The sequence below is a fragment of the Gambusia affinis genome, linkage group LG18 (genome assembly GCF_019740435.1).
Source record: "Gambusia affinis linkage group LG18, SWU_Gaff_1.0, whole genome shotgun sequence".
NCBI lineage: Eukaryota > Metazoa > Chordata > Actinopteri > Cyprinodontiformes > Poeciliidae > Gambusia > Gambusia affinis.
The window spans coordinates 17,432,277-17,447,499 of NC_057885.1; the positions used below are offsets into that span (position 1 = coordinate 17,432,277).

At 37.4% G+C, this 15,223-nt stretch overlaps 1 protein-coding gene across 1 annotated transcript in view; it reads right to left on the reverse strand.

Annotated features, from left to right (window-relative positions):
* The window catches only part of pcxb (pyruvate carboxylase b), a 333,693-nt gene that overhangs the window by 60,776 nt on the left and 257,694 nt on the right, over positions 1–15,223 (reverse strand). The window contains exons 12-14 of the mRNA XM_044098259.1: positions 14,989–15,133; positions 14,428–14,517; positions 2,830–3,051 (exon numbers count right to left, since the gene is read on the reverse strand). Coding sequence (XP_043954194.1) covers positions 2,830–3,051; positions 14,428–14,517; positions 14,989–15,133 — 457 coding nt within the window. The remainder of the gene's footprint in view (positions 1–2,829; positions 3,052–14,427; positions 14,518–14,988; positions 15,134–15,223) is intronic.

Sequence of the window (15,223 nt, forward strand, 5' to 3'; positions counted from 1 at the left end):
ACATCTTTTCAGTCCCTCCAGGGGTTTACAGTTATTTTGTGATTATTTGCAATAAAATTCAAAGTGGAAATATTTGCACTTATTTATGTTGGTAAATGTGATTTTTTTTATTACTCTTTGTATAGATCATGGACTATAATTAAGACTGATGCAGGGGTTTAGTATAAGAAAGAAAGATTTTGACAATTTTTGAGAAAAATCTGCAATAAACTCCCACCTATGCACAAAAAGCAGAATGTGGATTTTTTGCGAATTCCCACCATAATTCACAAGAAACTGGAGGGACTGATTGATATAATTTGGCAGTAAACTGATAAAAACCGCATTAATTTGACTAATAAAATAATATTTAAGCACACTTAGTGCTAGTCTAGAATATAGAGGGCCACAGAAAAAGCTATGGCGGGCCAGATTTGGCCCACAGGCCTTGGGTTTGGACACATGTGCTCTAAGTGGTGCTTTATGATCTGCTGCCAAATTAAAAATTAGATCTCAAGCATTTTAAGGTAATTTTTATCAAAATTGAGTCAAACACTGAAATAAAAAGCCAAACCAACAAAGGCTGTTGCTTAGCTCTCATTTTCCTTAAAGCCTTAGAAACAATAAAAGAGCAATTCCTCTGAGATTTTTTTATTTTTTATTTTTTTTACAATAACTGCAGATTAAATGTTTCAATCTGGAAACTTGTCCCAAGTGTTCGTGGGTTCAAACCGGAGAAAATGCCTTTTTTTCCAAACCTGCTCAAAGCGACCCAGATTCACGTTATAAAGAAAGGAGCTCAAACCCGATGCACACGTTTTCTTTCTGTCCAATTTCAGTGTAATTGCATCTTCTGCTCAGACATGATTGGATTGTTCATGCCTTGTGAAGTTTTATTGACAAGTGAATTTCTGCGATGACTAAAGGCAGGGGAAAGGTATAATCATTTTCTTTGTGGAAACTCACTGAAAATACTTTTCTGTTTGTTGGGTTGAAAGAATAAAACTAAAGCAGCTTTTCAATGTCAAGATTGTCACAGTTTTGTGTAAAATAACAGAGCTGCACTTAAATCAGTGAAGTCTGGAACAGACCCATTGTTTTCCTAATTCTCTGAAATGTTCTTCTTACTTCCTTGCTTCAATTTTACTTCACTAGAAAAATAATCTGAACAGACTCAGTGGATTGCAGCTCAGATTAATCGACCAGAGGCCAAAACTGGAACAATTTCTTCTGATGAACCAAGAGGTGATCGCCATTTCACAAACTGAAAATCACATTTTTATGATCATTAAGTGCATAAAAACTTCAATGTTTTTGAGCTGTTAGTGTTATAAACATGATGTAACCTGATGCAGTCTGAGGTCAGCAAAGCAACAAAACCTTCAGTTTAGATATTGACTCCAAACTTTAACAAAGAGCTGTAGTGCGACGCCAACCTTCTTCTTCTGCACATGCAGGTCGCTTTGGGATGTAAACCACTCACACAGGACTAAGCATGGTAAATCAATGAATATAATAATGATAATTAAATAAGATTATTTTAATCATATTTTATTAATAAACAATTGTGATCATTAGTTCTTTTGTATTTGAGAAACTCATGTTTAGGAATGTGATTTTGATGCAAAATAATTATTTTCTGTTGGGTTTAAAGCAGCTTCTTCTACCAAAGACACAGGAGTATATTGTTTCCTTTCATAAACATAAAAAAGGAAAAATATTTGTATTGCAAGTGGAGTGGTTCAAGCATCGTTCGGTAAAATAGAAGCAAACACTGGACCTCAGTATATTCATATTTTGGACCAATCATGAAACCTTCTTTAAAAACTGATTCCATCCAATTAAACGACTTTATGAGTAGAAATGGGATTTTGGAAGTTTTCCAGTCAGCCTTTAAAGGTCGACATGCTGCTGAATCAGCAACGGTTGAAGGTTTTTAATGAAGTTAGCGATTGATTCTGGATACTTTTAGGCCTAATGGTATCACTAGATACTGTTGACCAAGCCATTATTTTATCCCGTTGGAGGACTGAAGGTGGAGCATTTGGCTGGTTTTGTTCAAACCTGCAGGAGAGTAGTTTGTGAGTTCATTCAGAAAACTTTGTTGTTGTTTTTTTTAATTTAGCTCCATTTCTTTATTTATGTAATGTTTTATCTGTTTAGCACAATATATCACTCTGTTTAAATCTTTTTAAAAGGGCAGAATTATGTAAAATTTACTTCTTTTAGCTTTTATATCATCAAAAACTTATTTTTTCCTTTGAGAAGTCCTTTAATCTCCATGGCAACCAGTCAGTTTTTTCAAAATGCCTGGGAGGACCGAGCTCCACTTTTGAAGTGCAGCTGCATTTTCTAAGCTTCTGCCTCACAGAAAATTAGTGACTCCCCCAGTCCACTCCTTCAGACTAGCCAGAAGTAATTAGCAAACACCTGATTGAACTGTGCATCTGCTGAGCTCATTATGCGAATTATGCAGGTAATTCGATGTTTAATGTTAATACAGGAGCGATGTTGTGATGACTTCCTGAAGGCAGAGATTCAGAAAGCGCAGGAGTTTTTATAGAGAAAAACTCCCAATTTCAGGAAAATGAATTACAAAGTCAAAATACTTCTAATTTATATTTCATATATGCAGCATTTTTACAACTGAAGGTAACATAGTTACTTAATTGTGCTATAAAATGATTTTCTGTGGCTGGAAAACACAAGATGTGTTTCAAAAATAAAAGGTATTTTGATCCTTACAGTTGCAATAACCTGATGCAACAAAAAAAATTTCACAATGGAGTTTAAATATGTGACAGCAGCACGTTTGACGTCCATGAGTACGTGAAGCAGAAGTGAGCTCACCTCCCCAGTTCTCCAGGCTGAACAGGTTGCTAAAGTTGTGGCTGACGAACGGGGAGATCGTCTTGAGGTCGTGAGTGCGAACCCTCGTCGCCAGAAGCGACTGGTGGGCGTCCCTGAATGTGGTGTCCATTAGCAGCAGACCCTGGTGAGCTCGCACCGCCTTGGCGAATCCCTCGGGGCCGTCGCGCAGCAGGACGTCGCGGAAACCCACAGGTGGGTCGCCTGAGAGGGAAACGGAACGAAACGAGGGAAGGATGGAGGTTAACGGGGTGAACAAAGCAGGAAACAGAAAGAAAGATCCGTTTACAAACAGGCACTGATAAATAATCTATAATTTAACGTTCTAATAATACACCAAGTGAGATATCCAATAACCTACAGAAGGACAAGTGGGAGTGATTTTTATAAATCCTTATATATAAAAGCAGAAAACAGAACACTAAGCAGATTTATTTGGACTGTCTGTGCATATTTAATTTTAACAAAGTGTTAGCCTGAGATAAGATAATTTTATCAAGATTAATGATGAAGTAATTGAGCATAATGATTATAAGTGTTTCCCCCTAAATATAAACTAACATTGCTATGATTTTTCTTCATATTTTAACCAGCCATAAGCTTGAGGCACATGACTTACCAGATACACTCACCCACCAATTATAACCACGTTCAGATTGGTTTCAGTGACTCATGTGATGAAGTGGAGAACAGAAAGTAACCAAATGTGTTGCTATATACGTTCCAGGTGAAAAGGAATTGGTTCCAGTATAAACACACACTTCATGCATCTATAAATGTTCAATCTTCTCCGGTGGGAAACCGGTTTTCACTCTTCGTGCAGAGAAGAGTTTTGTTGATGAAAATTTCAGCGCTTTCATCCAAAGCTGTGTGTTAGGCTTCTAAACTCTGACCCATGAATCATTGAAACATAAAAAGACTGAAAACAGTATTTTAGCCCCAAGGTTAATCCCATAGAGCAGTAGCTTTCAATCACAGTCTTCAGGATTTACTGTCATGCATGTTTTAAGTGTTTCCTTACTTAAATAAATGGGTGATTGTCACGTTATGTAGAATACTGAAGGATTATTGCATTAATTTGATCCAGGTGTGCTGGAGAAAGGAAATATCTAAAGTACTGCAGATCAAGAGGAGCAAGAGAGAAAACCTCTCCAATAAAGGTGTTAGCTGAAAATGTGGCATGCGGTATATGATCAACATGCTTCTCCCAGGTTCTGTATCAGGTGTTTAAATCATTTTGTATGAATTTTAAGTGCAGAATATGGTTTGACTTCTCTTAGAATCCTTAGAGATCATATACTGTGAGTGTCAACAAAAATTAGTTTGTGGTTCCACTGCATAATTCACATTTAATCGCAAGAAAATAACAAGTTAATAAATCAAAAACTGTGAGCCAGATGCAAAGTTTAGCATTATGTCAACGGCATTAACCACAGAAATACATCCACAGAATAATGTTTTTAACTATTAATTGAGATTAAAGAATGTGAAAGCAGTGTAATCTGGTTTGAGTCATTTAACTGTTTCAGATGCAAACAAGAAAACAAGAAAACGATGCCAATAGTTGTCAGCTGGTCACTAAATAGCCTACAAACATATTACAATTTACCGAGAACAGACACTGCCTGCACTTTATGTTTCGGACACTAGTGGGCGATTTTTAAACTTCTCATCGACGCAACATGTTTGTTTATGAGCTTAATTTTTTTTTCTTTTTTATTTAGTTCTTCCATCCTCAAGTACTTGAGAGGATGGAACTTTGTTACTTTTTTTTACCATTTATTTTTTAATGTACCAAATTCTTGTAAAAATCTGTTTTAAAGTGTTGAGACGTTATTTGAAGCTTATTTAGCCAGACAAAGCTATGCTAACTGCAAATGGATAGCAGTTAGCATTTTGACCAAGTTTAGAGATTCATTAAGTATCAAATCCCTACACATTAGTGAAACTTAGTTTATGTTTAACCTGTTAAATGCTTATTTATAAACCTAAGAATGTGAAGACATTTTGTGGGGTATGAGAGTCACACAGACCTAAAATTAGCAAAGAAGCACATTACATTGTGAGCTAAACTACATATCAGAGCTTTTTTCTGTCCAGTGGTGTTCAACACTTTATTTAGCTTTAAAATAATGTACAAAACCTTTGTTTTTAACTGTATATCAAGAAGGCTGCCCTTTAATTTGATTCTCTCCCAGTAATTAAATCCTAAACTGAAGCGTTACCTTCCTAGAATCTGAATTTAGCTTTTCTATGGTGTGTACTATCATCAATCAATTACAGCAGTTAATGAGGTGATAGCTGCCTGTTTAGATGCCCTCCACCTGTCTGTCAGGGAGAACAAATTATCTTCACTGTAAATGAGCTTAGCATAGTATATTTATCCACATGAAACACGAGCTTCAGACATGAGCTCTGAATCCCACGGACATTAAGATCTGTTAAATAAAGATGGTAGCAAGCAATAAATGTGTCATAGCCAAGGCTCTGTTTGTCAATTTTGAGTATTTTTAGCTAAACTGCTTCTTGCTACCAGAGTGGTTTGTGACAGAGAGGCAGCGTCCTGGGACTACAGAGTTTACAATGTCCTCTGAATGTGAAGGTTTCCTGGAAAACAGTCAACATTTCAGTGCTTTTGTCCTCTCATGGAGTCAAGAACAAAAGAAGCAAAAAAGATACAAGTCCCATGTGGATGCTGCTCTTTCCAACTGACCCATTTACATATAAACATGCAGTCTAATTTACTCTGAAAACCTCACACTTCCTTCCTACCCGGTGTCTGTGCATGTCATATTTTCTGCTCCGTCTTTTCAATGTCATTCCATCCCTCCGTCCTTGACATTCCTCACAGGCCTGGAGTCTCCGTCTCCACCCTGCAGATCTGCTAAGACGACCTGACAGACGGATGCAGAAGCCCACAGCAACTCCTTAGAAGAGTTTAAAAGAACAGCTCATCCTGCCATCTGCTGAACAAAGTGACTGATAAATACGCTTTCCTTTGTGATTTTCTTCATGTTATTTCAATACGGTTCATTAAAACACAGCCAAATTACAAAAAAATAAAAAATAAAATATCTTAAGGCAGTTTAGAAACTGGTCCAATTCACTTGCAGTTCTATGGACTCAAAATTTGGTCCAAAATCAACAGAATTCAAGCCAATTTATTCTTCACCTTTAGATCCTTTGACGTAGAAAAGGCACAAGGGAACTACGCTGCTGCCAACTCTCACAAAATGAAGATTTTATTTCTTAAAATTTGTATTTTTGAAGAAGAAAATGAAAAACTAAGAGCCCACTGTACTGAACCCCATTGAAAACCTCCTGGTTATTCCACCAAATGTTGATTTCTGAACTCTTCCCGAGTTAAAAGATCAGCATTGTTGTTTTTAATTTAATATTATTTATTACTTCATTATTTCTCATTTTCTGCAGTAGTTTAGTCAGTAGTTCAAGGAATAAAAGAACAATGTTCATTTTACTTAAACATACCTATAAAGAGTATTATTAGAAAAAATTATCATTTTGCAGTGGTCTCTTAATTTTTTTCAGAGCTGTATGTATGTATATAATATATTTATGAACTATTTAGCGTTTAAATTCCATTTATGGATTTAAATGTACTGACCAAAGCTATATAGAGGAAGACATTGTTCCGTAGTTACATTTGAGTCATAATTTATTGCTGCCAACTAATAAATTTAGCTGCCAGTGTCTGTGCCAGGATCACATTTTATGCACAGCACAGCTGCAAGTCAATAAATTACAAGCGTTATATCCTTCCTTCCCATCTCCAGAGTCTGCCCTGAAACACTGGACTCATGAATTTCAGACCAAATTACTAAATCAAAGCAACAGCCTCGACTTAATTTACTGCTGTTTATTTGGTAAATGAAATCAAGTGGTGTTGGGACACAAACACTCCGATACTACAGAACAACACCCGTCATAAACACCACATAACACCCGTCATAAACACCACATAACACCCGTCATAAACACCACATAACACCCGTCATAAACACAACGTAACACCCGTCATAAACATGACCTAACCATCATAAACATGATGTAACACCCGTCATAAACATGACATATTATGTATATGACGGGCAACAACACAAAAAGGGCAACAACAACAACGGGTAAGTCTTCATGAATATTTATGACTGTTGTCATAAAGTGTCATTCGGTAAATCATGACATTTTTAATACAAAGTTGACTTTATTCAAAATGTCTTCGTTATAACAACTTCACATTAACCAAGAAATTATGATCTGACAAATTAGTTGTAAAAGTATTACTGATAAAACTTTAGCTTTAATAACATGAAGCTAAAGTTTAATTACCCGTCATAAACTTTAGGTGATTAAAGTTAATAAGCTATTTATTCATTTACTTTATTATTATAAAGCTAATAATAAAGTTTATTAGCTTTATTTTTATTAGCTTTAAAATAAAGCTAATAAACTTTAGCTTTATTTTAATAACATAAAGCTAAAGTTTAATCAGTAATACATTTATAACAAATTTATGTCAGATCATGATTTTCTGGTTAATGTTGTTATAACGTGTTATGTAGATTATTTACAAGTTGATGTTTCCTAGCCTTTATTTCTGTTAATTTTCTGATTACTACTAAATAACACTGTTTTCAAGATTAGAAAATTACAGTCCAATAAAAAATTTAAAAAACATTTAAATACGGAAATATTCACTTAATAAAAAGTATGTTTAACACTTCCTTAAAAGTCATTTCCAAAATGTTCTTCTAATCTGACAAAATAAATGTATGCAGTACAATTAATCCGGAATTGAACAGTGCCTGCACAATTTATGGAAAAATTACAGTTTCACTGAATTTAAATAGACTGCAGATATTCAGTATTCATGTTATGAAATCATAATTTAAAATGAAGAACAGAGCATGCATAAATGCCATTTTCCCTGCAACCTATTTTTGCTCAAGCAGCGGTGGGCTGTGTGTGATGGAGTATTGTTGTTCTTTGAAGCCCCTGAAGCCCAGAAGTGACTCACTCACTAGGAAGGTGATAAGTCGGACCTTTTGTGTTTAGGCCTCAAGCAGGAAGTTTAAAGGCTTGCAAGATGGATCACATCCGTCACGACTGATTCCTGCAAATCTTAGAAGAACCAAGCTGCTTCAGAAGGTTATTCTCTCCATACCTCGGCTCAAAAACATCAAAAACTGATAAATGTTTCAGAAAACTGGTTTTAAGTCATTATCCTTTCAATGTGTTCCTTTAGATTTTATACATGTAGAAACGGAAATAACTTTACAACTTTAAGATTTGATGGCACTAAATCTGGAGCACTGTGCTTTTTAAATTTTTTTTATTTTTTTATTTCTAATTACTCGCAGTTTTGAGAACTATCCATAAAATATTATTTAAAATCACATGATAATGTTTGGTCCATCTTCAGTCGTGAGGAGATTTTTCATTTTCAGCTGGTAATATAATCATAAATATGTTCATATTAGCCCGTATTGGTGTTTTTCAGTGAGAAATAGTCAACATTCAAACAAATCAAAGCAATCAGGATCGATTCTTCGATTTTTGGATTTTTTGCAAGCTACAGATTTTGATTCTGGGTTGTTTATGATTTTCAATTATTTTGGAAAGCTCATATTTCCTGAGTTTGATCCCAATCATCATCTAATTAGTTACATAGTGGTTTAAAGAGAATTAAGTCAATGTTTTGCAGTGGCTATCATAAATATTTGACCCACATCATACAGATCAAATCTATTAAATGCTGAAAAAAAACTGTATTTTGCAAATACAAATAATGTTGGTTTTTCTAACTGACCTACAATAGGAAACGTTTAGTCTGAAATAATGTCAGCCAGAGAAAAAAGGTCATATGTTATCTTATACACTTTATGGAAACATTAAGTTTGAACGATAGGCAGCATATAAAAGACTAAATATTTGGGATAGAAGAAATTTAAATTTACCTCCAGATACCAGGAGCTAAATGTGAATCATCATAGTGTTGCTCACCAAACATTCAGGTCAGCACCGCCAGTTATGTAGTCATTTTTTCTACACAGTAGCTACCAAAAAAAACAAATTTCCATCTGATAGATTTTATGTTTCTCTGTTTTTACTGTGGGATGGAAGAATCACCATAAAGCTGCAGGAACACCGAAGGAATGCATTTCATCATCTGGATACCAAAAGCATCTGTTGATGATTACAGCAGTAAATACAGATTTTTTTTGTTTGTTTTAAAGCGATGCATTGCAAATGGATACAAGAAGTGAACCGCATCCCATCCATTATGAGTGTTTCAGGATCCGCTCCCTGAGGAAATCCGGGATGGGAATCGTTGAACACTGACAGACCATTTCTAGTGAGCTTCCAACGCTCACATACAACTACAACTACAGCTAAAAGCTTCTGCAGAGAGAAACAAAAACTTCACTTGAATTCCCGTGAAATCCTGGCATTTCCAGTTCATTACAGTTCAGCTTTAAAAACAAACAGCAAACATCGCCAACATGTCTGCATCTCAAGCCTTGAGTCAGGATATGAATCCGTTCCTTCTTTAAGACGCAGTAGACGTGGCCACAGTTCTAGAAATGGGAATTGATAAAACTTTATCAATTTCACTAAATGATTCAATTCCTTATCGATTGTCATATCGATTCTCATTGAATTAGGAGATGAACTCTGACCTCTAATGGTGCGTTCACACCAAATGCATTACGAATGTCAAAACCGCTCCAGCCGTCGTTTTCCGTTGCCAGACTTTTTGTCAGACGTGTTGGAAAGCTTGACGCCTCAAACGCTCCAAACGCTTCAAGTCGCGCCACGCTAGTCACACGAAACGCGCCTCTATTTAGACTTTGAACATAAACTACACGCGTGAAACGTGTTTAGTGTGAACGCAACATAAGTTCTCCCCCCCCTCGAGTGTCAATGGTGTTGCTAAGCAACATATCAAGCACCTTACATTCATACAAATCAGTTGCTTTTCTGTGCGGTCAACTGTTTAAGCATGTTGGCAGTATTTCTTCCTGCTATTGTTATAAAATTTCTGAACGTGTTGCAACTTTGTGAAATGACGCCATCTTGGATATTTTCTCTATCAGAGTATGGAGAGTGCAACAATACATCACCATGGAAATAGGTCACACATTACTGGAACCGATAAGCGTTATCGTTAAGCAGGCAACTTAACAAGCCCAAAAAACTGAGCTACTAAGAACCAGTCCTCCATTCCCATCACTACTTTGGTGTAGCTGGAGATCAAAAAATGTATGCAGCAAATATGCACATACACTGGGTTTGTCTTTTTTTTACGTTGTACCCTCTCTCTGAAAACCACCACAATGAACAAGCCGACTAAAGAATAAAAGGTTTGGTGATCTCTGAAGTTGTCCTGCTGCTGATAGAAGCAGGCGAACTCATCAAGAATACGAGTGTCCTTGGAGAAAACATGCAGGTACAATGATTAATTCTCATCCATGTAATTTCTTCTTGTGTCACCACTTGTGTCTGCATGACACTTTTGTCTCAGTACAATAAAGAAGGAAAGGGTTCATATGCTCTGGGACTGCAGTGATACAATGATCTCCATATCTGACAGCATCCCGGAAAACATCAGTAATGGAGGGAATTTATATGCTGCGTTAAACAAAATACAACATATAGTGAAAAGAAACAAGTCCCACAAGGTCGCTGTGCATGGCAACTGACCCACTTGCACACAAACATCTCGTCTCATTTCCATTCAAAGCCTCTCCGACTCTCACTCCTCTGTTGCTCTGCACACACTTCGCTTCTCGTGTCACTTCATTCCTCGCTCTTCCTGACGTTCCTCACCTGTCTGCTGCTCTCCACACGCTGCAGCTCCAGAACGCCCAGAGAAAATAAAACACACGCCTCACGCATTCTGGAGCATTTGGAGTGACAACAACCCCTAATGGATGATGTCTCTTTGCATTTGAGCGCATTTTGGGTGATTAATGTTTTGCTAAAGTCAGACGCATTGAAATATTTTGTTAAAATAAGCTACACAGGGATGATGTATTACCAAATATATTAAATAATTCCCCTTAGCTGCTAGGGCGTGACCTGGGGAAAACCTTTTCCTGCAATGGGAGGAGTGGAAGAGAGGAAAAAAATCAACTAAAGTGAGCATGAATCAGTAGCCTTAGATTTCAGAAAGCGAAGCCTGAAACTGACTCCTTTTTAAGATTTACCGACAATGTTTGGACTGAAGAAAATAAATTAAAAAAGAAGCACAAAGCCAAAGCAAGCGTTTGAAGACAGCAAAAAAAAAAGGATCCAGAACTACAAAGGAGCAGATAAACACAAAAATAGGTTAATTCAATCTGCTTCAACACCATCGTAAAAATGGAAACAGTGCATTAAATAGCAGGAGAGGAAAGCAGTGGCTCATTTTTATTAGTCAGTTTTTGCCCAAGTTGGATTGGAGACCTTTGGTGATTAACCTGGAGATGGTCTCCATTAAATAAACCCCGACAATAATTCGAAGGAGGTGTGCAGGAACAACATCCATAAACCTGAAGTCTTCAAACCACCGAGGGAACATTTCAGATCACAAATCCTTTCTCGAATGAAATGAACGTTGAATAATAAAGAAGCTCAGTCAGAAAAAAGTAGCACTGAAGTCATCATTCCTAATCTTCTCAAAGAAATAAAGGTATTTCTTGTAATTTATCCCCTATCTCTTCTTTTTTTGAAGACATTATAGATTTTTTCCCAAACATTAATTCAAGTTAGCCCAAGGTACAAGCGAATTTGCAGCTGCTTAGAGGTTGCCTGCTTGCTTAAGGCTTGAATTTAAACAGGGCAGGTTGCACCGGTAGCACAAAAACTGAAGAAAACCTTCACAGTTTGAAGGTTATGCTGACAGAGTCCCGGTTTAACATTTAATCCAAAGTGCAAAATGTTACATGAGATAAATCAGAGAAAGTAATGTGACTGTCCAACAAAAACTGTTATATGTACAAATTTATTCATTGTTAGCTTTCAGGTTTTATTCTATGGCTTATCGTTCAGTTTAAGCAGAAGTTGTATCAATAAATCATTAACAATACATATCTCGATCAATATCAATAGATAATACATGTGATATAGAATATTCACTGAACTCCAATCCAGAACAGCACAGCATTCTGGGAGATGTAGGCAGAGGAAAAGCTTTAGCTGCTCAGCCTATCAAGGACAGCTAGGCACGTTTAGGGGAATCAACTCACTCACTCACTCTTTGGTTGCCTAGCAACTCACTCACTCATTGGTTACCTAGCAACTCACTCACTCACTCATTGTTACCTAGCAACTCACTCACTCTTTGGTTACCTAGCAACTCACTCACTCATTCACTGGTTGCCTAGCAACTCACTCACTCATTCATTGGTTGCCTAGCAACTCACTCACTCATTCATTGTTACCTAGCAAACCACTCACTCATTGGTTACCTAGCAACTGACTCACTCATTGGTTACCTAGCAACTCAGTCACTTACTCTCTCAATTTTAAGGATCTACTTACGCTTTGTTTTGGCAAGTATCATCATGTGTTGTTGATATTTTTGCCTGATATGTTTATTTTATATTTACCATTTATGTTTTTACTGTTGTCTAATTTCATTTTTAGGTCTTTATAAAGTGAAAACAGCAAACAAAGAACGAGCTGTGGTCAGACGAGGCAATATGTGAAACATGGTGGTGGCAGCTTTATGCTGTGGGCGTTTAATCAGCAATGGTTTGTAAAACCAATTGAAAATCTGTCGCAAAGCTTGAAAATTCATATTTGCTGAGATTCTATATTGTCCACGTTTGAACCAGAAGAGACTTGCCTCCAAAAATCAAAGTAATTGCAGTGAAAGGCGGTTCTACAAACTACAGACTCAGTTACGCACCATTTTGTGTTGTTCACATTTAAAAACAAATAAAACCCCAGAAAGTCATGGTTGTGAAAAACTGTCGACAAAACATATGGAAACAATTTCACCGAACATCTCTTGGTGAATTGATCCATTCCAGCTCCACTGGACCATTTTTTCTCCACAGATTAAACGCTGGCGTCTGATTCTCCCATCATAGTCCATTTCTCCTTCCATGTCCCTGTCCTTCCCTCCCTCCACGCCTCTCTAGACAGAGTGTGATAATACAGGCCTAATCCCTCTCTTCTCCCAATCCCTCCGTCAAATGAAAGAAGGGATATAAGCACATTACAAATCTCATTACCAGGCTTTAGGTATGCCTGTGAGCGCCGCCTGTGCTGCATACCGCCGCCTCATCAGCTGCTTACAGTAGGTGAGTGGGGGGTTTGTGCACAACGCTGACAACGTACTGTTTGTTCATTCTGTATCCATTACGGGTGTCTTTAGTTTGTTCCTGTGTGTGTGTTTTGTGCAACAAGTGAGAAGGGCAACAAATGCTTTAAACACCAGAAATAATCTGCATATCCAATAGGAGAGAAAAACACCCAGAGGAAACACAAACATCGGGAATGATCCCGTCTCGTCCTTCTGCGCTTCATTCCACCGAGCATGACTTCAGATGTCGGGTACAATTAGTCAGGCTCGATTATGATGGATGTTATTCACATTGTTTAGTTTTAAATTCATGATTATGGTGCGTGTCCATGCAGATGTTGACCAAACGGGCAGATGTTTGAATTTATTTCAAACTGCAGGACAAAATAAACCCCCAAAAATTTAAACTTAAAAGTATGACCTTAAATCCAAACTATGATTCAGTTTATTTCACCATATTTAAAATGGACTCTTTGGTATTTACTTAAAAGAAATCTTTAGATAAAATCAAAAAGACTAAATCTACTTCAGTTCAGGTGTTGCATCAGATATTTACTGAATTTATTCTCACCATTTTTTGCAGCAGGTATTTTTCTTTGTGTTAATATTTATACCAAAGAACAAACTCTGTAAGACCTTGCCCAAACATTGATTAAACCGCTAAAAGAATAGTCAATTTCTCCACAATGAACGTTGCATAACTGTGGGCTAAAAAAAGATTTTGTGGTTGGGAAAGAAAAAGGGAAGAAAACCCTCAGCGCTGCACTCCAGAGTTTTTAAGTCGCTCAACAAGCTCAAAGAGCGAAGCCGTCTCTCCCCTCCAAGACGTCAGAGAAGGAAGGAAAGTGGAGAACTTCTGCCTTGGAGAACAAAGAGCTGTGATCACTGCTCAGTGGAGCACTGAGGGCTAAAACCTTTCCCCTCCCAGAGAGCGAAACCGTGTTGTCCAGGAAGGCCTCTCTCTGCCTGCAGCTATCGGACGGCTCGACAAACCCATTTGTCTTTTGGTGGGTGCTTTCCTCCAACGTAGATCTACAAGTCTTTAAATTTTTAGCTCTGGTGGCCTCTGGAGGATGAAATCCTCTCACTCTCTATTCCGGCATATCTTTCTTTTTTTTTTCTTCCGCAGAGAAAACGTAAATAATTCAACAGGGATGATTCATTGTGAAGTGATTGTTTGTGATTCAGTGACACCGTCTTACACTGCGGCACATTTTATAAATATATTTCATTATACATTGTCATTAGGGGAAATGTGGCCGACGTACCCATGGTGACAGGCGGGACGACCGGGTCGATGGAGGAGGGCTTCACCTTTACTGGAATAGGTGTGGTTGGTCCATTAACCATCACATGACCTGGATACCAAGATAAGTGAAACATGTTAAGTGCACTCCAACACAAAAACAAACAAATAATGCAAAATGCACATTGCTATTTCTCTATGCATACGCCTCCTTTTGTAGGTTAGAAGTATTCAGCACAAATATTGAATTCTCTTACGACCCAAGGCTTGCTGCAAGGCATTTTATTTACTCCATTGATTTGTTTTTGTAAATCAGGTCTTACGTTTTGCTTAGAAAATATGAAAATCTCTCGTCTATGAGTTTGAAAGGAAATCATGCCTTTAGCTCTTGAAAGTTAATATATTTCACAACTCTGAAGTCACAAACGCAATCACGAGCTGACGACTTCGTTCCAGACGCACGTCGAGTTATTAACCTTCAATTTGTGCTTACAGAAACCTGCTGTCGCTCTGCAATTTCACCACTTGAACTACAAACACAGCAAACGCACAATCCTGGTCATGAGGCGATTATCACACTGACCGAGGTAGTGCAGCAGCTTCTGCGCTCGGTTCTGCGTGGGTTTGAGGTTGAACAGTTCTGGATTCTCGTCAATGAACTGTGTGTCCACGGTGGAGTGCAGGAACTGGCTGTTGGACAGGACATTCTGGAGGAACGGGATGTTGGTCTGGAAAAACAAAAGAAGACATCAAGATGGTTTTAAACAGAGCTGGAACTGATCTGACTCCATTTCAGTTTCACTCTTGCAACAGATATT